General features: G+C 47.9%; 1 protein-coding gene across 1 annotated transcript in view; it reads left to right on the top strand.

The window, feature by feature from the left end:
• Positions 1-10,327, top strand: part of MYZAP (myocardial zonula adherens protein) — a 64,119-nt gene extending 53,792 nt beyond the window's left edge. The window contains exons 14-17 of the mRNA XM_079952870.1: positions 4,063-4,451; positions 5,940-6,611; positions 7,268-7,490; positions 9,711-10,327. Coding sequence (XP_079808996.1) covers positions 4,063-4,451; positions 5,940-6,611; positions 7,268-7,490; positions 9,711-9,851 — 1,425 coding nt within the window. The 3' untranslated portion in view covers positions 9,852-10,327. The remainder of the gene's footprint in view (positions 1-4,062; positions 4,452-5,939; positions 6,612-7,267; positions 7,491-9,710) is intronic.
• The last annotated feature ends 12,113 nt before the right edge of the window (positions 10,328-22,440 follow it).

Genomic DNA, 22,440 nt, shown 5'->3' with positions numbered 1-22,440 from the left:
CTGAAGATGACCTTGGCTCTGTGACTTCACTTTGCTGAAGTTTTATTTCTATTTAAATACTGATATTGTAAGAAGGGCACCTCCCGAAATATACTGGAAAACACCTGCCAAGTCAGATATGAGTGTGGACTTTGAAACGAGGAGGGGAATGTAGTTCACATTCTTGCAGCTGAATGATGACTGCTGCAATTATTTCAATTGTAACTTGGAAGTGTGTGGGCAGAGAATTTCTCTGGCACTACGGAGGTGCTAATGAGATTGCCCTCTGATTGCCTCACATGGCTGATGCTGTCTGTCGCATGATTTTGAATTAAAGTTATGGTCACACAAATATATGCTTGCTTTTCTCTAAGAATTCTTAGAGAATTCTTTTCCCTCACATCAACATCTTGTCCTTAGCTAAATTAAAATAAGTTCCACTTCTGAGTACCTTTAGAGCAATACAAAACAAAGACCACCTGATACAATAGAGCAGGGTTCCCCACACTTGGGTCTCCAGCTGTTTTTGGACTACAAGTCCCATCATCTCTAACCACTGGTCCTGCTAGCTAGGGATGATGGGAGTTGTAGTCCAACAACAGTTAAAGACCCAAGTTTGGGAAACTGCAGTAGAGGACTAGAGTCTGGGTTTTTCCCAGGTAGACTCAACTACCTTCCTCCAAAGTTGAACCACTAGATTCTAAGTGCATTTCAGTTTTGAGATTTGTGTATAGGGTTTAAATGGCACTTTACAGAGTAACGTTAGCAAAAGAGATTCCTGCCCAAAAGAGTTCATGATCCAAATTTGGACTGTTGGCTAGGTGTAAGTCAACAGAGAAAAAACATTTCTCCCTTTGAAATGGAGCTGGTGTCTCTAAGTAGCAAGGCCATACCTATAGAACACCAAAAAGACCTCATCTATGAAGCTGCCTTGTCTACCAAGATCACCTGATGAGGCCACTTTACTCACATCTTATCCACCAACTTCTAAGGCAAGGGGGGGGGGAACCTCAGGCCCATTCCCAGGCCATGCCTCTCACCAGATCTTCCGCATGTCCCCACCCTCGAGTGTTTTTGTCCCGTTGTAATGTGTGCTTTTGCTTGGCTAGATGGAAGATGGGGAGGGGAGTCTATACCTATTGTACAAAGTGTCAACCCCCTCCCATTCATTTTTTGCATCTGGCTCTGCCCATCACCAGAATGCCCCCACCTCTGTTGTCCAAAAGGGAATGTGGCTGTTGGGCTGAAACTGGTTTTGCACCCCCTGTTCTAAAGTGAGGCTGGTGGGGAGACAGTGGGCCTTTTCTATAGTTGTAAAACTCCTTCCTTCAAGGACTACTAGCCACAGTGGCTATGCTCTGCCTCCATAGTTGGAGACCGTAATGCTTCTGAATCCCAGTTGCTGGAGTCTGCAGGAGGGGAGAGGGCTTGCTTGTTTCCCAAAGGCATCTGGGTGGCCACAGTGAGAACAAAGATGCTGGACTAGATGGACCCCCTTCCTCCTGATCTAGCCCTGGCAAGGATCACTTGGCGGAGGGTAACACTGGAAAAAAATGTTTTGTTCAGGCAATACTTTGGTTTGACTAGGGTTAATTCTTAAGGAGCTTTTGGCTCTCTTGTTTTTTTTGGGTTCCCCTACCATTCTTCATGACAGGGACATGGGTGGCGCTGTGGGTTAAACCACAGAGCCTAGGGCTTGCCGATCAGAAGGTCCGTGGTTCGAATCCCTGTGATGGGGTGAGCTCCCGTTGCTCGGTCCCTGCTCCTGCCAACCTAGGAGTTCGAAAGCACATCAAAGTGCAAGTGCAAGATAAATAGGTACCGCTCCGGCGGGAAGGTAAACAGTGTTTCCGTGCGCTGCTCTGGTTTGCCAGAAGCGGCTTAGTCATGCTGGCCACATGACCCGGAAGCTGTTCGCTGGCTCCCTCGGCCAATAAAGCGAGATGAGCACCGCAATCCCAGAGTCAGTCGCGACTGGACCTAATGGTCAGGGGTCCCTTTACCTTTACCATTCTTCATATTGTTAGGCTTGGTCTTGCAGGATTTATTTTGATACTGTCATGCATTTATGGGTGGTGGGAACCTCAGACACTACCACATTTCAAAAAAGTGGGATAAATAAATGCTATATCTGTAGCTGTTTCACAAATCATGTGTCTGTTGCGCAGGAGCTGTGCACATAGAATACTTTTGCCAGGTACTGTACAGTTCCGCAAAGTGAGAATGCCCTATTTTACATTTTGCTTGCTTGCTCAGGTCAGAAGTAAGGTCCACTGAACTCAGAAGGATTCACTTTTGATCAGGTGGCTGTAATTTCTTCTCAAGAAGAAACATCCTTTGCAGAGCACATTTTACACTTTTGGCTGTGGCCTGCTTTGTTTTTGCTGATCTGAACTTTTTGAAACCCATTCACTTAGAAGAAATATTAGGAAAACCCTCCCAGTTTGGTGGCTTTTTCTTAGGAAAAAAGAAAAGAAAGCCCAGACCGGGCCAATCAGTTGGAAAACGGAAACACGATGATGCAGTCACTGTTCAGCCAAATATCTGATAAACAGGATGGGCTGTGGCTTGGACCTCATCCCAGAGGGAAGGAAGGAAGGAAGGAAGCCTATTTCAGCGGGAGCTTGGACTTTAGGATGGAAGCAGATTCACTAAGTGCTGAGCTTTCTCCAGGAAGGTTCGAAGAAACGGGAGGTGTAAGGCTGGAACATGAGTCTGGCTGGCTTCAGTATTTCTGTGAGAGCTGAGACTTCTTCATCTAAAGCCATCCATGTCCCCTTCTGAATAGAAGGGCTTATAGCTCAGTGGCAGAGCCTCCACTTTGCAGCAGGCAGACGGTCCCAGGTTCAATCCTCAGCATTTCCAGGTATGGTTAGGAGGGAACCCTGCCTGAAACACTGGAGAGCTGCTGCCAGTCAGTGTGACAACAATCTGACTTGGTATAAAGCAGCTTCCTAAATCTAGGACTTGCCGATCAGAAGGTTGGTGGTTCAAATCTCCGCGACGGGTGAGCTCCCGTTGTTCGGTCCCTGCTCCTGCCAACCTAGCAGTTCGAAAGCACCTCAAAGTGCGGGAAGGTAAACGGCGTTTCCGTGTGCTGCTCTGGTTTGCCAGAAGTGGCTTAGTCATGCTGGCCACATGATCCGGAAGCTGTGTGCGGACAAATGCCGGCTCCCTCGGCCCATAGAGCGAGATGAGCGCCGCAACACCAGAGTCGGTCACGACTGGACCTAATGGTCAGGGGTCCCTGTACCTTTAAGTCTTCCCAAGGGGGCAACCCATTGTGCCTTCACTCTAAGGAACAGTATCTTTTCTAAAAAAGCAGCAGTAAGGAGATGCTAGTTCACCTCAAAGGAAATAGTTCTACATGTGCTCTGAGGCGCTTATAAAACTTAAATCTCTAGCTCCCACTTGGAGAATTTTAGAGTTGGAGGGGACACCAAGGGTCAACCAGTCCACCCCCGCAATGCAGGATTTACAGGTAAATCATCCGTAAAAGATGGCCGTCCAACCTCTGCTTAAAAACTTCCAAAGGAAAGTCCAACACCTCTTGTTGGAATCTGCTTCACTCAAACAGCTCTTACTTTCAGAAAGTTTTTCCATATGTTTAGCCAGAATCCCCTTTCTTGTAACTTGAATCAGTTAGCTGGAGTCCAACCCTCCGGATCAGGAGAAAACAAGCTTTCTCCACCCTCCACGTGACAGCCCTTAAGATATTTGAAGGTGGCCAATCATATCTCCTCTCAACAGTTCCTCATAAGGCTTGGTTTGCAGACCTTTGATCATCTTGGTCGCCCTCCTCTGCATAAGTTTGTCAACACCCTTCTTAAATTGTGGTGCCTGGAACTGGACACAGGGCTCCAGGTGTATTCTGCAGAATAAAGTGGTACTATTCTTTCCCTTGACGGAGACTCTCTGTTGATGCAGAGTAGAGTAGCACTAGCTCTTTCTGCTGCTGCATCACACTGTTGATTCATTGGCCATCATTGGGCATTAATTAGTATTGTTAACGATTGGTTTTAACGATACGACTTCTTAGCTCCACATGCGCCCAAAGCGCTTTGCAATTAACTTTATAAATAGAAACGACTTATATATAAGGGAGAAGGAGGCGGAGCCAAGCACCCTAAAAACGTCGGAACGCGTTTGCTGCAGCGCCTCTCTGGCTCCTGCCGAAACGGCTGCCTAGGAAGCGAGCGAAGGCGTAAAGGCGCCACCGAAGTGTTTTGGCCCCGCTGGGGAGCCGTAGGGCGCTTCCGGAAACATGGCGGCGCCCACCGGGGGCCGGAAGCGGCGGAGGTGCCGCTGCTGTGTCCGTCCCCGCCCGCTCTCCTCCTGCCTCCGGGACCATGCGGGCCTTCCCTCCCCGGGCCAGGCATGGCGGCGGCGGCGGCGCCGGAGCAGCTGCGAGGCCGGAGCCTGCCGGAGCTGCGGGAGATGCTGAGTCGGCAGGAGAAGCTGCTGGGGGACCGGTGAGAGGCCGGGGACGGGAAGGAGGGCCGGGCCGACTCCCCCTCCGCGGCTCAGGCGGGGCTGGGCGAGCAGCTCCCCTTCTCCTGGAGGGCGGCGCTCCCTCCGCTTTTGCCCTCCAACCCCGGGACAATATTAGTAGCAGTAGTAGTATTAACGATGATATTATTATTATTATTATAATTTATTAAACCGCCCTTCACCCTAAAGCCCCAGGGCGGATTACAGCATCAAAACGCAATTATAAGTTATAAGAACAGTTTCAAACAACTTACACAGCCCTTTGTGCTGGTACCGCCGTGAACGTGGTCTTTCAAGCATTTCTGTTATTGTCCTATTTCAGAAATGTATATTTTGCCTACTTTTCTACGAAAATCAATAGCTGGTATTTACGTGCTGCTTTCCTGCTACTTGATGCCCCTCAAAGCACCTCACAGTCAATAAATAACACACACACACACACACGTGAGAGAGAGGCTAAGACATAAAGCCTTTGGTCTGCCTGGCTCACTGTGTTTTTCACTGATGAGCGGCAGCTCTCCAGAATTTCAGGTGGAATTCTGGGCCAGCCCTTGTTGGTGATGCTGAGGACTGAAATTTTTGCATGTGAGGCAGGTGCTTTAGGTCCTTCTCAGATATGACAAACTTAATAAAATTGTGCAGCATCAATAGCAAAAGAAACACTAGAGGCTTCTATGGAAATGGTTGTCACATATAAATTGCACACATAAATGCACACTGCCAGTGAGCTGCTGTTTTTTAATTCAACTAAAACTGTTTTATCTAAAAATTAAATGTTGTTGAATGTGATATGAAAATAGAAACACCGCAGGCACACTGATATGCCTATTGTCACCTGTGAAATGTTAGAAGATCTCCCCCTCCAGAAATGAAAGTTCCAAGTAAGGGTGGCCAAATGTCACATAGGGTCATATGTGCCCCTCTACCCTGTTTTATGTGCCAAGGCTGGGGGGGGGGGGAGCGTCATTTCCTTATCTCATTAGCAGCATGAGATTGGGCTGTGGCTCAGTGGTAAAAGCATCTGTTTTGCATACAGAACAGTCTCTGGTGAGAAGCTGAGAATGCAGCATGAAATCCTGCTGTGAGTACAGTACCAAGCTAAATAGGTGAATCGTCTCATTCAGTATAAGGTAGCTTCCTATGTTCCTATGATGCCAACTTCAAATACTGTACAATATGGCAATCTTGGTAGTTTCAACATTTTTAGTTTTCTTTATTAAATACAAGTAAAATAAACATGCTTAATTAGATTGTTCTCTAGGACATAAAAAGATTTTATTATGCAAACAATTTCACCCCAGAAAATCTTCTGGAAAAAACCATGCTGTTGCATTTGACAACCTCAAACAAATAGAAGAGATAGTAGCAGACTGTTTGCTAATGGGCTTCAGAGGAATTCAAAATGTGAATTAGAACTCATCCTTGAATTCTGTTTACCTTAGTGTGTATCTTCATCACATCTATTATAGGAAATTTGTATCCAGGCTTCCGGATAAAGGTAAAAAGATATCCAACTTCGTTGAGAAATTGAAGATTGCCATTGCACAAGAGGAAGAGCTGCAGAGAACAACTGAGCTTCTATCTGCTGTTAGATTAGAGTTCCAGGAAAAACAAGAGGCAATCAAATCTAGCAAACAAAAAGGGGTTGTCAGCAACAAGTCAACATGCCGAGACTCACCTCTTATTTCTGAATGTCACTACAATGAGATTGAATCATCTCTGCAGAACAAGCAAAGTGTCTGGACCAAGAAAAGAAGCAAAGCAAACAGAAGTGCATTAGTAGGACAAGCCCCTGAGGACACCAGTTTTCCTCAAGGAAGCAAAAATGTTTTGGAGGTGTCAATAGCCAGGCTTCCAAAAGATGCTCAGGAGGCTCCCAAGCGAAATTCTCTAGACAAAGCTGAAAATCCAGCACATTCTGCAAACAGCAGCAGTGAAGCACTGGTGGATGCCTTCGAAAGAATTTCAGTTGGAGGGGGAGAGTGTGGGGAGAACTCTGAAAATGGGCAGAGTTTTGACTGTAAAGGCCGTGCTTTTCAAAACTTTCCAAACACACCACCCAAAACTCCACATTACATGGAAGTGCTGGAACTGAGAGCGAAGAACCCTGTGGCAAAAAGAAGCAGATTTAAAGCTAATGTGTGAGTACTGTAGGAAACACGCTCTTGCAGAGAGAGCTTTTGCTATAACCACAAGTGTGGGTATGTTTTATGCATACTGGGAAGTTTATGATACATATTTTGGGGAATAAATATTTTTTAAAGGTAGGATTATAAAATAGTTATTCTTTGCTGTGATACATTAGAATCATAGAATTGTCCAACCCCTGCAATGCAATGCAAAACCACCAAGCTATGGCCCTTTCCCGGATGCAGGGGGAGCTTAGCCCAAGCAGTGTAGAGCCACAGGGATCTCTTCCACTCAGAGACCCCTAAACTCTCTCTTGGCCCAATGCCAGGTGGACTTGAAGGAAACCAGGCAGCAGCTGCCACCTGACCAGAGCTGCCATTTTCTCTGCCACGGAGGCCTATATGAGAATACAAAGTGTTTCAGTCCTCTTATAAGCCAAAATCCTTGGGACAGAACAAGATGGGGGTCATTTTAATTCCTTGATTGCTTCATGGCCCCACTCTTCTGTGCAAGCACAACTGAGGAAGCTTCCCTGAGCATCAGATGTTAGTCTCAAACTCATCCAAACCTGAAATTTCAGAGCGGAATAGGAGTGGAGGGAAGGAGCAACCTTATGTGCCAGAGGGCTGGGAGGCATTTCATGAGCTGTGCTCTTGGTTTCTTCTAGATTGCTGGCTGAGTCAAGTGGATCGTCTTGTGGCTCCCCAGATATCCCTTCACCTAGAGGTCCTCCCTTTTCCCTTTCTGCAGAGGAAAGACGCCACAGAGATAAGAAGCACTTGGATGACATCACAGCCGCTCGGTTACCCCCTCTTCATTACGAGCCTACGCAGCTGCTATCCCTAGAAGATTCAATAGCAATTCAGATCCAACAAAAGGAAGCTTATGAGGTATTGATGAAAGCACTGGTGCTTTGCATGAGCTCCTGTTACATATTATGAGGACATGCAGATTGGAGTGGTGGAGGGGGAGAAGTGTCTGCTAGGATTTTGTTCCAAGGAGGGAACTCCTTGACCCCAGAGTTAGAACAGCTTGTCGTGGCAAAGAAGCTTCAGTACTTTTGCTTTGCCTTGGGCTGTGGAGGACAGAGGAAAGAAAGGAGGCGCAAGGTCCAGCCCCAGCCCCAAACCAACATCAGGGAGAATGCATTGCTTGGTGGTACAGCACAGCTTATCCTGCAGAATGTGCAGGCTCAGTGGAAAGGTAGCAGGAGGTGGGAGAGACGTGCCGTGCATCATGTGGGAAAGGTGGGTAGGAAACTTCTCTCTCTCCCATAATAATAGAACTCAGTGGGGGTCATCTGGTGTAGCTGGAGGGTGGAAGGTTGAGGACAAGCAAAAGAAAGTACTTCTACATGCAAAATGCAGTCAGATTATGGAATTCACTCCCACAAGAGGTAATGGTGGCTATCAATTTTGGTGGCTATAAGAGAAACTAATTCTTATAGGATAAGACTATCCATTGCTACTAGTCAAGATGGCTGTGTTTTAGACCCCGTTAGAGGCAGTATGCTCTGCAAGCCAGCTGCCGAGTGCTGTTGTGCTCCGTTCTTGTGGCTTCCCATAATGGATGCTGCACTAGATGAGCCCCTTTTGGCCTCATGCAGCTGCTGCAGGGCTGTTCTTGTTTCTGCCTGAGATATTGGAAAACTATTGCCAGTCAGAGGAGGCAATACTTTGATCAGTGGCCTGACTCAGCAGTACCAGTATTCAACTTCACCCAAAAGATGCTGCTTTCTAAAAACACTTGGATAGGAATGTTCTGAATAGAAATGTTCAGAGCAAACTTAGCTTATTTATTTTGATATTTATTCCCATTTGTCTGTGATTGCAATCTAACTCATGTTGACTTACAAGTAAAAATACGCAGATTGCAAATAAGCCAGTTTTACATAGCTTTGAAATTCTACATGCTGAATTTGAGTTATGAATCTTTTTCATATGCACATCCACTTAATTTACTTGCAAGCCTTAATTTAATTGAAATGCAGGTGAGAATGGAATGAATACAGAAGAGTATCGGGCACTAAATTAATACTGTCTTGTCACGCTCTGCTTTGTTTTCTTTTGCTTATTGTGATGTTAATAAACAACTTGGGACGGTTTGTCTGTAATTAAATTACAAATAATGTCATATCTTGTCCAACCATCTCGGATTTGTAGACTCAGCTAGATAAACATCAGCCAGAGTTGATTTTTTTCTCTGAACACCTTCGCCTGAAGTGCAGTTCGCCTGTAAAGGACAATTACTTCCAGCATTTAACAGCTAGTTTGCTCTATGATGTCTCTTTCTTTCTTCAAGTTCATGAATTAATACACTGGTGTTGAAACTCAGTGGTTAAGGATGCCAGAGAAAAGAGAGGACTGGATCCCCCTCTCCACCTACCTGCTTGCACTGGGCTTTTTGTCCTTAGGGTCCCCTTTGCCATCTTGTTCTGCAACTCGTGTTCTCTTCTGCTGCTCCAGAGAAGCGGACACGGAGCAATGGTTCCAAACTACAAGAAAAAAGATTCCACCTAAACATTAGGAAGAACTTCCTGAGAGTAAGAGCTGTTTGACAGTGGAATTTGCTGCCAAGGAGTGTGGTGGAGTCTCCTTCTTTGGAGGTCTTTAAGCAGAGGCTTGACAACCATATGTCAGGAGTGCTCTGATGGTGTTTCCTGCTTGGCAGGGGGTTGGACTCGATGGCCCTTGTGGTCTCTTCCAACTCTATGATTCTATGAAATACTTCCCAGTGTTCAGCACAATGTGTCAAAGTTGCTTTAGCACTGTGAATGGCGGTCTTGTTTTCCCCCACCCCTCTTCTCCACTGCCTTTCTTTCTAGCATGGCACTGCGCCTTGACACCAGGGGATTCTGTGGGCAGCTCATAGTATATGGCAGTGTTTCCCAACCTTGTGCCTCCAGCTGTTTTTGGACTACAATTCCCATCATCCCTTGCCACTGGTCTTGCTAGTCAGGGATGATGGGAGTTGTAGTTCAAAAACAGCTGGAGGCACAAGGTTGGGAAACACTGGTATATGGCTTTCTCTGGTGTGTTTCTGTTGGGCCTAGGGACCACCCTAGCATTTACTCACTTTCAGTAAATGGTTTCTCTTCTCTGTTTTTATAGGAAATGCTAGCCAAACTTGCAGCCCAGAAGCTTGCAGGCCGACTAGGCCCTCAGATGGCCAGCTATGAGCCAGAGGGGGAGACGCTGGGCAACTACAGAGAAGTGAGGGACGAGGAATGCTACAGCTCGGCTGAAGACTGAGTCCAAGGCAGAATCTGCAGCGGATGCCTGGGCGAAGACTCAGAAGGATCGCAGTGCTTTTTCCTCTTGTGGGCTGCTGCATCTTAGCCCGAGGCTGTTAGGAGTGCTCACCTGCAGAGGCCCTGGATTAACCAGAGTGCTGCAGAGGTTTCCAGATTCCCTGTTCCCTTTGCTGTTGCTTGCCAAAGAAGTTGGTGCATTTTGAAAGCTTGTAAGTCAGAGAAGCAGCAGTCCACAGTGGCCTGCCTCAGTTGGGTTTGTGCAGGGGCATACTGAGTCTGCTGTGCCCCCCATGTAAAAGGGGGAGGCAGCAGATGCAAGAGCAGCCAAATCTTTGCCTTCTAGTCTTCGACTGATTCCAAACAAATGTAGGATTTGTTAACTTGTGTAAAAGATTACAAATATTTTCTATTTAAGAATACAAGTGTTGTGTTTCTATATTTTTCTATGTGGCATTAAAATTCAGGAGCAGCATGTTTCAGTGTGTGTCTCCTTGTGATGTCAGGGTCAAAACACCGTATTTTTCGCCCCATAGGACGCACCGGCCCATAGGACGCACCACGTTTTTTTGGGGGGGAAATAAAGAAAAAAAAATTTATTTCCCCCCCAGGCGCTTGTGGGGCCGGCAGCGGGGAGAAGAGCTCTTCTCCCCGCCGCCCGCCTGCAGACCAGGTCTGGGGACAGCGGGAAGATGCGCTGCACCTCCCCGCTGTCCCCGGAGCTTGCGGGGCTGGCGGCCGGGAGAAGCACGCGTCTCCCCGCCGTCAGCCTCCAAACCACATCGGGAGACAGCAGGATGGCGGCGTTCCGCCTCCCCGCTGTCCCCCGACCTTGTGGGGCTGGCGCTGCGGCTCTCCTGACCCCTCTCGCTCTCCAGGCTTCAGCGAAAGCCTGCATTCGCCCCATAGGACGCACATGCATTTCCCCTTCATTTTTGGAGGGGAAAAAGTGCGTCCTATAGAGCGAAAAATACGGTACCTCCCTGTCAGTTAGTTGCGCTGCCTATGAAGGCATCTCCTGGATCAGGGCTGACCAAACGGGGGGGGGGAGGGGGGAGGGAAGAAGTATACATCTCTGCTCTGTAGATATTTGCTGTGGGGAAGAGAAGATCCAACCCTTTGCAGATCAATAGTCTCTAGGAGTGCTGCAGGTTTGAGGCACACGTGCTGGGGTGGAATGAAGGCATTCAGAGGCAGGAAGTGACTCAAGAGGCAGATCAGTCATAGTCCTTCACCTTCTCGGAGTATGTCCAGTTCAGTTCTGGCAGGTTTCCTTTTGCTGCTTCTGATTATACTTTGATGGAGCCACTGTTGGGGTGGTTAGATAGAGCCCTTGGGACTGTGGCAAAGGCTCATAGCATAGTGTTAGTACACATGATTGGCATGCAGAAGATCCTGGTTCAATCGCAGCATCTCCATGGGGTTGTGTGAGACTCCCTGTTTGAAGCCCTGGGAAGCCTCAGCTTGCCAGCGTAGCAGGTCATGCGCTAGATGCACTAGTGAAGGCAACTTCCTCTGTGTTGGCTAAAGTGTGGGGATGGCTAACCTGCCCATGGGATGCAGCTACCCCCTCAAGAGGTTATTTTGCACCTCCTCAAGACCCTCACCCCAATTTGTCTTAAAAAAACAAAAGCAAAAGCTAATTTTGAAAGGTCTTTTTACTGCTTCAAGTCTCCTGCTGTGAGACCATGGTCAAAAGGTTTTTTGTGACCTCCCAAGCCACTCCCAATTTTTAATTTTAATTATGTGTGTGTGTTTCCATTTCGGCATAGTCCATGGGTAGGCAAACTATGGTCTGGGGGCTGGATCCGGACCAATCACCTTCTAAATCCAGCCCGTGGATGTTCCGGGAACCAGCGTGTTTTTACATGAGTAGAATGTGTGCTTTTATTTAAAATGCATCTTTGGATTATTTTGTGGGGCATAGGAATTCATTCATCCCCCCCCAAAAAAATAGTCTGGCCCCCCACAAGGTCTGAGGGACAGTGGACTGGCCCCCTGCTGAAAAAGTTTGCTGACCCCTGGCATAGTCCATCATCTTCATCAACCATTCGTCTCTGGTCGGGATTGACCATTTAATTTTTTTAAGTCCTGTACTCACTGGCCTCTCCCACAGGCCCCCTACTGTGTATCAATGATGCCAGAATGGTTTTGTGAGACCCCACCATTTGCCCTTTAAAAAAAAAGTCCCTGTCCCCCTTTACGCATAGGCTACGTACTCAGTTTGACATGTGGCCCCCAGTGTAGTGGAATCCAGTTCTAATCCTACTCCAAATAGAACCATTGAAGTTAATGGACATGACTAATTTAGGCTTATTAATTCCCATGGATCTACTCTGAGTAGGACTTGTTAGGATATGACCCTCTGCTTAGTCTTGTTCTGCATCACCCAAGCACTTGCTTCTAGCCTCTTAATGGCAGTCAGTGGTGCAGTGAAATAGGGACACTGCAGTGAAATAGGGACATTTGAGACACTGCCTTGTGGGAGTGATCCGCATCACATCTTTAATGTGGTTGCCTTCAAAGCTTCCTACTTCCCACCATCTAGTCCAGAGAAGATACTTGATGTGTGTGTGTGTGAGAGAGAAAGATTACACATGGAAAACATGGTTCTTTCTTTCCCACCACCTTTGCCTAAAATGGTGAACACCAGATTAATTTTGTAGCACTACACTCCTTTGAAGATATACTTTATTTTAAATGCTCTCAGGTTTCTGATGGTAGCGGAATCTGCTCTGGGGTGTAACATAGTTTAAAATCTTAAATGCATCAACAAAAACGTACTCTAGGCTCCTTAAAGTCAGTGAAAGTGTTGCCATTGGGCTGCTGGGAGAGCAGGGGGCTTTGGGAGAAGGATGTCTTAGTCCACCCAAAGTGTAAGGTAAACGTAAAGGGACCCCTGACCGTTAGGTCCAGTCATGGCCGACTCTGGGGTTGCGGCGCTCATCTCGCTTCACTGGCCGAAGGAGCCGGCATACAGCTTCCGGGTCATGTGGCCAGCATGACTAAGCCTCTTCTGGCAAACCAGAGCAGCGCACGGAAATGCCGTTGACCTTCCTGCTGGAGTGGTACCTGTTTATGTACTTGCACTTTGAACTGCTAGGTTGGCAGGAGCAGGGACCGAACAACGGGAGCTCACCCCTCGCGGGGATTCGAACCGCCGACCTTCTGATCAGCAAGTCCTAGGCTCTGTGGTTTAACCCACAGCGCCACCTGTGTCCCTACCCAAAGTGTACCTCTGTTCAAAACAGTGGGAGATGTCTAAGTCCTCTTGCCCTTCTTTCTTTTGCCCTGTAATTCTGCTGCACCACCCCCTACTTATTCCCCCCTCACCCTGTTTCTTCTTCCTACCTGCTGCTCTCCATGCTCTCCCTGAACTCTCCTGGAGTCCCATTAACTTTGCAGCGTTTCCTCCTTGTGCTCTTCTTGACTATGATGTTTGCTGTCTGCAATGGGGGCTCTTCCCCCCTGCACAGTACCGTTCAACATGGGTGCATTTGTGAGCAAATTCGGTGAATTACAGTTTTCAATTAATAACAAAGTTTATGAGTAAGAAATAGGCTGTGTTATAAGGCTGGTTTCTACGAATTGCGGATAACCCCCTCTCCAAGAATGTTTTAGCCAATGAAAATGCTTGAGAACCTCTGTCCATTTCTCATGCATGCACGCATGTGCAACACCCCTACACTCCTGCCCTGCCACAGCCAGGCTCGCTCTCTCATGTGGGACTTGCCCAGGAAGCGGTCACGACGGGTTGTGCCTCAGTTTTTGAGAGTGAGATTTCTCCATCCACCATCAATGGCGCCCTGAATTCACCCCCCTCTCAGCTTCATAGTTATACTCTTGTCTTGCTTTTTCTTTTCCTTTTAAAAAATAAAGTGCAGGAATTCGCTAACTCCCAATTAATTTGGTGGACACCTTTTTCTGACTTGTGTTGTTATGCACCTTCGGTTCTTTTTCCCTTAATTTTTTTTTTTTTGGTCCATTTTAAGCTGTTCTGATCGTCACCACACCAATTATAGCAAGGCTTTAATGACAGCTGATGATAAATATTAGCTTTCTTCGGTCGTATGTCATGTCTACAGGCCTCTCTTTTTGCAAGCCAAGCAGGTTTTTTTTGGTGTGTGTGGCAAAGGGCCAGGAATTTTAATGAAAGAAAACATCAAAGTTGCGGAAGAAATGAGAATATTAGTCAAGGAAGATTCGCAGGGCCTGCTCCCTGATAACCCCCTGCTAACGGACTTCAGAACTATGTGGGAGAAACTTAAACAAACATCTGGACACCAAGTTTAGCCATCCCCAGTGACAGAACCCAGACAGATCTTCTGAGCTTGCAATAATAAATATCTTGGGGAAGCCTCCATGAATCAACTTTAAACCCCTGTTTTCAATTATTCTCGTTTTTAGAAAGACATCAGAGTTAATTATCCATGGATAGAACCTCTTCTGATGTTTATTGAATCGGAGTTTGGTGTGGTTCCCCCCACTCTTTTGTGCTAAGCTTCCCATTTTTAATAGGATCTTCTTTACTTTTGTTTGCCCCCAAAGCAATAGCTACAGTGACTTGCCCAGTCTCATTAGGGCAAAAGGGTGAAGGCAAACCACTTTCTGAAGCACTGGAGGCAGTGGGATGGTGCCATTCTCTGTTTTGAAGAACAGGAAAAGGTCTTTGTCAGTTTTTGTCCTGCTATGACAGGATGAAGCAGACTGTAACCTGGCAGTGGAGGGGTCCCATTGGCTGGCGCCTTCGGGGGAGGGTTTTTAAAATACCTTTTGCAAGTTGAGGGATCAACATAGAATATAACATATCGTCTGAACAACTGAGCTTCTTGGGCTTGCTGATCGGAAGGTCAGTGGTTCAAATCCGTGCAATGGTGGTGAGCTCCCGTTGCTCTGTCCCAGCTCCTGCCAACCCAGCAGTTCGAAAACACACTGGTGCTAGTAGATAAGTAGGTACCATTGCGGTGGGAAGGTAAACAGCTTTTCTGTGTACTCTGGCTTCCATCACAGTGTCCTGTTGCAACAGAAGTGTTTTAGTCCTGCTGGCCATATGACCCAAAAAGCTGTGGACAAACGCCGGCACCCTCGGCCTGAAAAGCGAGATGAGCGACGCAACCCCATAGTCGCCTTTGACTGGACTTAACTGTCCAGGGGTCCTTTACCTTTACCTTTTATATATAAAATGCTGTTGGATCAGACCAAAGGGCTATCTAGCCGCACACTCTTTTTGCAGTGACTAAGCGCTATTGTGGTCCGTGGTCCTGTGATTTGTGAAAGGGCCTTCCTGGGGGCAGCTCCCTGGCCTCTCCTCCTTGAGCTCCATCTAAGCTGACACTGACATCTAAAAGGATATAGGTTGTTAGCCAAAGGCCTGGTTGAAGAGGATATTTTTGCCTGGCGCCTAAAGGTGTGTAATGAAGAGCATTCCACAAACGGAGCCACTGCAGAAAAGGCCTGTTCTCATGTTGCCAGACTTCTCACAGAGGAGGCACACAAAGAAGAGCCTCACGTGATGACTGCAGGGTCCAGGTCAGTTCATATGGAGAGAGGCAGTCCTTGAGGTATCGCAGTCCTGAGCTATTCAAGGCTTTCTAGGTCAAAACCAGCACTTTGAATTGGGCCTGGAAGCCAGTGCAGCCGGGCCAGGATAGGTGTAATATGCTCAACCTGTCTTGCCCCAGTGAGCAACCAGGCTGCTGAATTCTTCACCAGCTGAAGTTTCTGAACCATCTTCAGAGGCAGCCCTAAGTATAACATATTACTGTTATCTAACCTTGAGGTTACCAGAGCACAGACAACAGAGGTTAGGCTATCCCTGTCCCATCAAGAGCAGGCAACCTCCTGGCCATCTGGTCCAGGGACCCGCTTGACACCAATGCCGCCCTACTACTTAGGAAAAGCTCCTCTGCCCCACCTTCAGTGCAGTATGCATGATGTTCAGACTTGCTAAGCGCTTGGGTATTTCCTGCAATATATTTGACATCTGTTCTTAATAGGCAGGCATCGCTCTTCTGGGTACAACTGACAAATCACATACCGGTATTTGTAGCAGTCTCCTGTTAGTAAGTTCTCTCACTGTTCCTATTGCTCAAGAGTAGCACCCATGTGCAGTGACTGTAATTGACCCAAATTACCACCCTTGCCTTTGCAACACAAGCAGTTGCTGCTGTTGTTTTTAAACTCCCATAAAATGTGTAGCAGCTTTTAAGGATACTGCAGATTAAAAGCACAGAAAAGAGAAACAAATTCTTTGGTGCATCTTGATAGACTGTAACAACTGAGCGAAAATCCAGTCATTGATTAAGCAAGCCAGCTTCCTTCCAGTTGCACTTATATTGATTCTTATTTGCTTTAATCAAATGTTATCACCTTAAGTCCAAGTTCAGCCATTTAACTGTCCCCCGACCCCCTGAACTGCCTATGTGCCTACCACCCTTGGAAACACAATTAACATTTCACTTTCAACTTTGTTTTCCTCTGATAATTAGTATTTTAAATGTTTGCAACTGGGTGCAATGAAAACACACACACACAATCCCTTGCATGTGTTATCTTCAAATTAAAATAAAAAGAGCCCAGTGGCTACGAGACCTGGAAGCTTGCATCTATCCATGGCAGATGAGCAACAGGTGATCCTTAGAGCCAAGGGCACCTCATCTTGGACACCTTCAGGAGTGCACAGGTGGCTGATGTGGTTGTGAGATTAGAGGGGCAGAGAAGGGCACTATTATGACAAAATTACTAAGACCCACAAACTGGGAGCAGGGCTACTTCCCCCAAGTGCCTAAAGCCATGTGGTTTAAATTAAAAACGTAATAATCCAAATAACCCTTGCATTTTAATGTGCAGTTTTGCCCACGGGGGCAGCCTTACTTCTGGTGCAAGAGATGGGCCAATTCTGGTGCTTTCTACGAGCACCCGAAGCCTAATTAGCCAAGCTAATTAACATGGGGCACAGCAGCTTTTCACAGAGACTTTCCTGCTAAAGTCTGTCGAAGTACATTTCGCAGCTAACTGGTCCAAACATAACACAAGCAAACTTGGTGTTCTGTCCTCCTGGCTCCAGAAGTCTGGCGTGAAGAGAAGGGCCAGCCTGTCCTTCCCCTATTCAGCCAGAAGATGGCAGCAAAGGTATGAGTTTGCAATGTGGTCCCATCAATGCACTTTTTGATACTTGATGTGGTGGTGTAGGAATAAAGTGGTGTGCTTCGCTTGCAGTGCCCGTTCATCTCTGAGCATAAGAAAATCGGGGTTTGAAGCAAAACATGGACTTGCAGGTCTCCTCTCGCTACATCTCTCTTCATTTCCCTCCCGTCAAGTCTGCCTCCAGGCTAGTATGAAGTAATGCGACATGACAATGGCCAACATCTTGCTTATTTCTTTTTAGTAAGTCAAAACCGTGGGAATGTTTTCACATCATTGGATTTAATCCTTGTCTCCTACAATATACTTGAATGTATTTAGAATTGCACCCAATTAACCCTTCAAAAAGTCAGCGGCAGAGAAACTCTGGTGGGATTCAAAGGGCGGATCCATTGCAAAGACAGGCTGGGGGGGGGGGAGGAAGAGCTGGGGAGGCGGTCAAGGGGGGGCCTCCTCCATCTTTGCAGCACAGCTCACCCTTCTCCCACAATGACCGAATCTCACCGAAGGCCCCCTGAGAATGGCTGGGCCTTCCTTTGCCTGTGAGATTGTGGACCCCAAGGACTGAATCTCATTCACTTCCATTGATGGGACTCAGATACTGCACCTCAACATTCAGCAGACGCCTGGCTACTTTAAAATCTCACCATGCAGCTTCCCCTCATTGCACCATGTGTGTTTGTGTGTGTGTGTGGAAATGTAGAGAAGCAAAGTGTGTGTCTTTTCCACAGGTATGTATCCACAGCTGCACGCCATTTTACTGTCTCATTCATGCATTGGACAAAGCAGACTCCTGCCCATAAAGGCTCCTTCTAGGACAATGACTTTGCTAACTTTGCAGGTGTCACAATACATTTTGTTGGCTCTCCTTGAGAGAGACTTTGGAAGAAGGGCCATCGTAGGTGCTTCATCGTTAGAGCACCTCCTTTGAAAGCAGAAGCTCCAAGTTCAATCTACAACAACATCCGCAGGTAGGGCTGGGAGAGTTAGCTGCCCTGAAACTTCATAGCAGCTGCTGCCCACAGTAGTTGACAGTCTTGAGCCAGGTAGACTAAGGGTCTCACTCAGCTTCCTATTATCCTATGTGATAAAAAGGTAAAGGTACCCCTGCCCGTACGGGCCAGTCTTGACAGACTCTGGGGTTGTGCGCCCATCTCACTTAAGAGGCCAGGGGCCAGCGCTGTCCGGAGACACTTCCGGGTCACGTGGCCAGCGTGACATCGCTGCTCTGGCCAGAGCCAGAGCCAGAGCCGCACACGGAAACGCCGTTTACCTTCCCGCTGGTAAGCGGTCCCTATTTATCTACTTGCACCCGGAGGTGCTTTTGAACTGCTAGGTTGGCAGGCGCTGGGACCGAGCAGCGGGAGCGCACCCTGCCGCAGGGATTCGAACCGCCGACCTTTCGATCGGCAAGTCCTAGGCGCTGAGGCTTTAACCCACAGCGCCACCTGCGTCTTATCCTATGTGATACTGCTGTGCTTTTGGAACATCATCTTCTTTTTAAGTGACGTATCTTTAATTCCCACTGATACTAGAGAGTATGAGAAGGAGGCCATGCAGCATTTGAATCATAGAGCAAATAGGTAGAAATCCAGCTGTTCTTCCTCAGACCTTGCCGCTTGAGACCAGCTCAGAGCCCTCTGTGGCAGCTCGCTTGCTTCGTGACAAGGCCAGGTATGGGCCTCCCAAAGCAGGTGCATAACAACGCTGAGCCCTGGACCAGCTGGCAGCCCCCCCTCCTTCTGTCTCTTCCTGCAATGTTGCCAGAGGCAAAACAAGGAGGCCATGGCCCAAGGGGAGCGTCTAAACCAGGGGTCAGCAAACTTTTTCAGAAGGGGGCCTGTCCACTGTCCCTCAGACCTTGTGGGAGGCCGGACTATATTTTGGAGAAGAAAGAAAGGAACAAATTCCTATGCCCCACAAATAACCCAGAGATGCATTTTAAATAAAAGGACACATTCTACTCATGTAAAAACACGCTGATTCCCGGACCGTCCGCGGGCCACATTTAGAAGGCAATTGGGCCGGATCCAGCCCCTGGGCCTTAGTTTGCCTACCCATGGTCTATCCCATGGGCATGTGGTGCTGGCTTGGACACACTCTGCCCTCATGGTCATCATGTAAAGAGCTGCTGGGAAGAGGGAGTCCTTTAACACCTTAACCTGGTACAGGAAAGATGGTACAGGAAGTCTGCTGTTAAAATGGCAGAATGACACGCAGCACCCCACTCTTGGAGACAGAATACTAGGTGATGGGAAAGGCGGTAACTCAGGGACAGAGCATCTACTTTGCGCTCAGATGATCCCCAGTTCAGTCCCTAACAACATCGCCTGGAAGAGGTTCCCACTGCCAGTCAGTGCAGACAATATGGAGTGACATGGTCTGTCTTGACATAAGGCCTTTCTGTGTCCCTGAAGCCGGGGCCACATCCAGCCAGCCGCAGGATGGAGCAGGCACAGTCAAACCAGCAGGCTCTGCTGGCACACACACAGTTTCTGGAGTCTGCCTCGCCTGCCTTGTGGGGTGCAGCAAGGCTGTGCGGAGCCTGCCAAAAGTTCCTTGCACAGCTGCTGGCTGAAGGAAGTTCCCTCAGCCCCACTGGACTCTGCAGCTGTGGAGCCGCCCCCTCCCCCCCCGTTGAAGGGGAAGGTTCCTCTTTGCTTGTGGCTGCAGGAAGCTGGTTCCAAGGTGCTTTTTCTGGGCTCCTCTCGGCTCCCCCCTTCACGAAGAGCCTTGGGTGCTGATTGTGTAGCTGCCAGGTTCCAGCTGTTTGCTAAAGCAGGCTGGTGCTTTTAAGGGGCCTTGTGACCCAAAGATTCTTCTGCCTGCATTGTTACAGGGAGAGCAAACAGGTGCAGAATCTGGTGCAGAATCCTTTGGCAAGGAAGCAGACGGAGACTCCAGGCAACGGAGGGGGTGGGAGCTAAGTCAACACTTTGCCAAAAACTGATTGTGGTGGTGGTGGAGAAGGAGGAGGAGGAGGAGGAGGAGGAGAAGAAGAAGAAGAAGAAGAAGAAGAAGAAGAAGAAGAAGAAGAAGAAGAAGAAGAAGAAGAAGAAGAAAGGGGAGGGGAGAATGCAAAAAAGTTGCCTTCAGAAGAACTCCTGCAATCTCCTCATCCCAGATTTGGTTCTTTACAGCTTTAAAACAGGAGCAGTGTCCACAACAAGGCACAACCTGCTGCTTGTTGAGATGGAGGGCAACTTTGCAATTCACTCACTAAACTGCTCTGAGACTTTTTGGAGCTTGAGGTGGAAAACCCAAAGGATGCCCCCCTCTTCCTTCTAATTAACATTGGGGCGCTCTCCACCGAGATTTCTCAGGAGAACTTCCAAGCAGATCGTCCCATTCCACCCCCTCCCCATGGCTGAAATGCTATGGCTCTACCCCCGCCCCCCGGATCTCATGGCAGGGGGCACCTCTGTTTCCATGTGTTGGTGTTTGCCAAAGAGAAGACTCACATTGGGAAAGTGTGTTGCCTTTCCTACCATGGGGTTGTGTCCACCGCCACTCCTGCTCAGAGGAGCCCCATATAAACGAGTGAACTCAAGTTAGTCATGTTCATTAACTTCAATCAGTCTATCCTTAGCAGGACTTTTGCCACATTCCAGAGCAAGGCCAATATTTCACATAGGGCATTCAAAGTCAACATTTGCTGTCATGTCACCGTATATACAAATCCTGCCTCAAATGCCACCTCCTCCATCAAGCCCCCACTCTTTTGCCTTTTACGTGTCACCCCAAACTGAACAGGAAAGCCAATAAGCAGGTCCAACTGCATTCATTCATGTTCCCTCCCTCTCTGTACCTCTCACATTTCTCCCCACCAGATTTCTGTTGTTAAGATCTCTCGAGTGACTGGTTTTTGGTACCCTTAAGGGAGGTATTTGTGGGATGTAAACACAGGAGCAGTCAATGACAACATTCCTAGAGTGTACATGTTAGAACATGGGGCGGGATGTCTATCTAGCAAGCAGGTAAACTTCCTGGGGACGGACTTCCTCCGCATGTGACCAGAGGTGGGTGTGGCCTCACCTGTGCAGGTAAATGATAAAAGCACAGGGCAGGCAGCCATATCTCTCTCTCTCATCTTCATCTTCTGAAGGAGCAACATGGCCTCTTGGCTCTCAGCCAAGAGAGGACAGTACTATCTTCCTGTAAGATAGATTCTAAGTGTATGTAACCTTTTTAAAGCTGTCTGCCTTCTGGGATCATATTGTGAACAGAACGTGAGTAAACTCTTTTATACTTTTATGAAGACTGTGTCGTGTCTTGTATTTTAAGAGGGAACAAAAGGGGAAATTACCAGAGTAATTATTATAGAGGTTCTAGCGAACCTGTGCAGACGTTACCGTTGCGAACTAAAAGGGGAATGTCATAAACTCTGCTGATATTTTGGGAACTTGTTAGCACAAGTTGGATTAGGATATAATCTCACAATATATCCTCTCCTGCACCCCAGAACATTCCCACAGTATTGCATAAGACACAACAGACAAATCTGATTGGCTTGGGGGAAGGCACAACACATCAGAAGAGCCTCTCAACATGCTTGTGTGGTTCATTTCTATTATTATTATTTCACAACCTTCTGCATCGCCTGCTTGCAATAAAACATCACAGTGGTTCAGAATGTCTGCCTCTCCTTCTCCCATTATGGGACCCAAGGGGGCAGCATGTAGGTGCTTCACAGGAGGTCTTCCATCCAGGTAGCTGCTCATCTTCAGAAAGGAGGTGGCCTCCTGTTCCTTCAGAACCTCTCTTGGGATATGGGTTGTGTCTTCCAGGCTAGTTTTCTCCCTAAGGCCCTAAAACAGGAGCAGGGGGTGGGATTTGGTCAGTTGGGTGAGCAAAAGCATTCTCTCCCCTGCCCCTACTTGTCCAGGTTTGAGAGGTGAGCAGGGCTGCTCAATGGCCAATCACTGGTGACCTGTTTTTGCCCACAGGGTTTGATTTCCAACTGTGAAGGCAAATGTGCCCCCACATGGCACCACATGGCACCAGCTCATCGCTGGGTCTTGTGCTGAGCCAGGAGTAGGTGCTCCACAAGCTCTGGTGACCAGTTGGTTGTCAGGTGGTAGAGCAGGCGAGTGTGATTTGAGAAAAATGGCCTGGTGGGCCTAATGAAGCTCCCCCACCCCTCACCTTAGGAGCCAACTCCAGGAGGCCATGGGTGCTTGGGCACCCACAATAATATTATTGTGGGGGCTGGGCACCCACAAAGAAAATCTGGCAGGTGGCAGTAGGGCTGCCTCCAAGAGAGAAGCAGTTCAGCTCCGCCCTCCACAGCCAGCCAGTGAGGCTCCCTTTTAGGGGGGGGGGGCCTTGCATGCGAAGGTAGGGTCTCTGCCTCCAAGTCCACACCCCTCCCCATGGGAAAGGGTGCCTTGCTGGCTGCGGAGAGGAGGAGGGAGAGGAGCTGCAGCTGGCCACCGCAACATGGATGT

Source organism: Podarcis cretensis (genome assembly GCF_951804945.1).
Source record: "Podarcis cretensis genome assembly, chromosome: 14".
NCBI classification, from domain to species: domain Eukaryota; kingdom Metazoa; phylum Chordata; class Lepidosauria; order Squamata; family Lacertidae; genus Podarcis; species Podarcis cretensis.
Note: the sequence above shows the minus strand (reverse complement) of the source record. Positions and strands in the feature narration are given on the sequence as shown.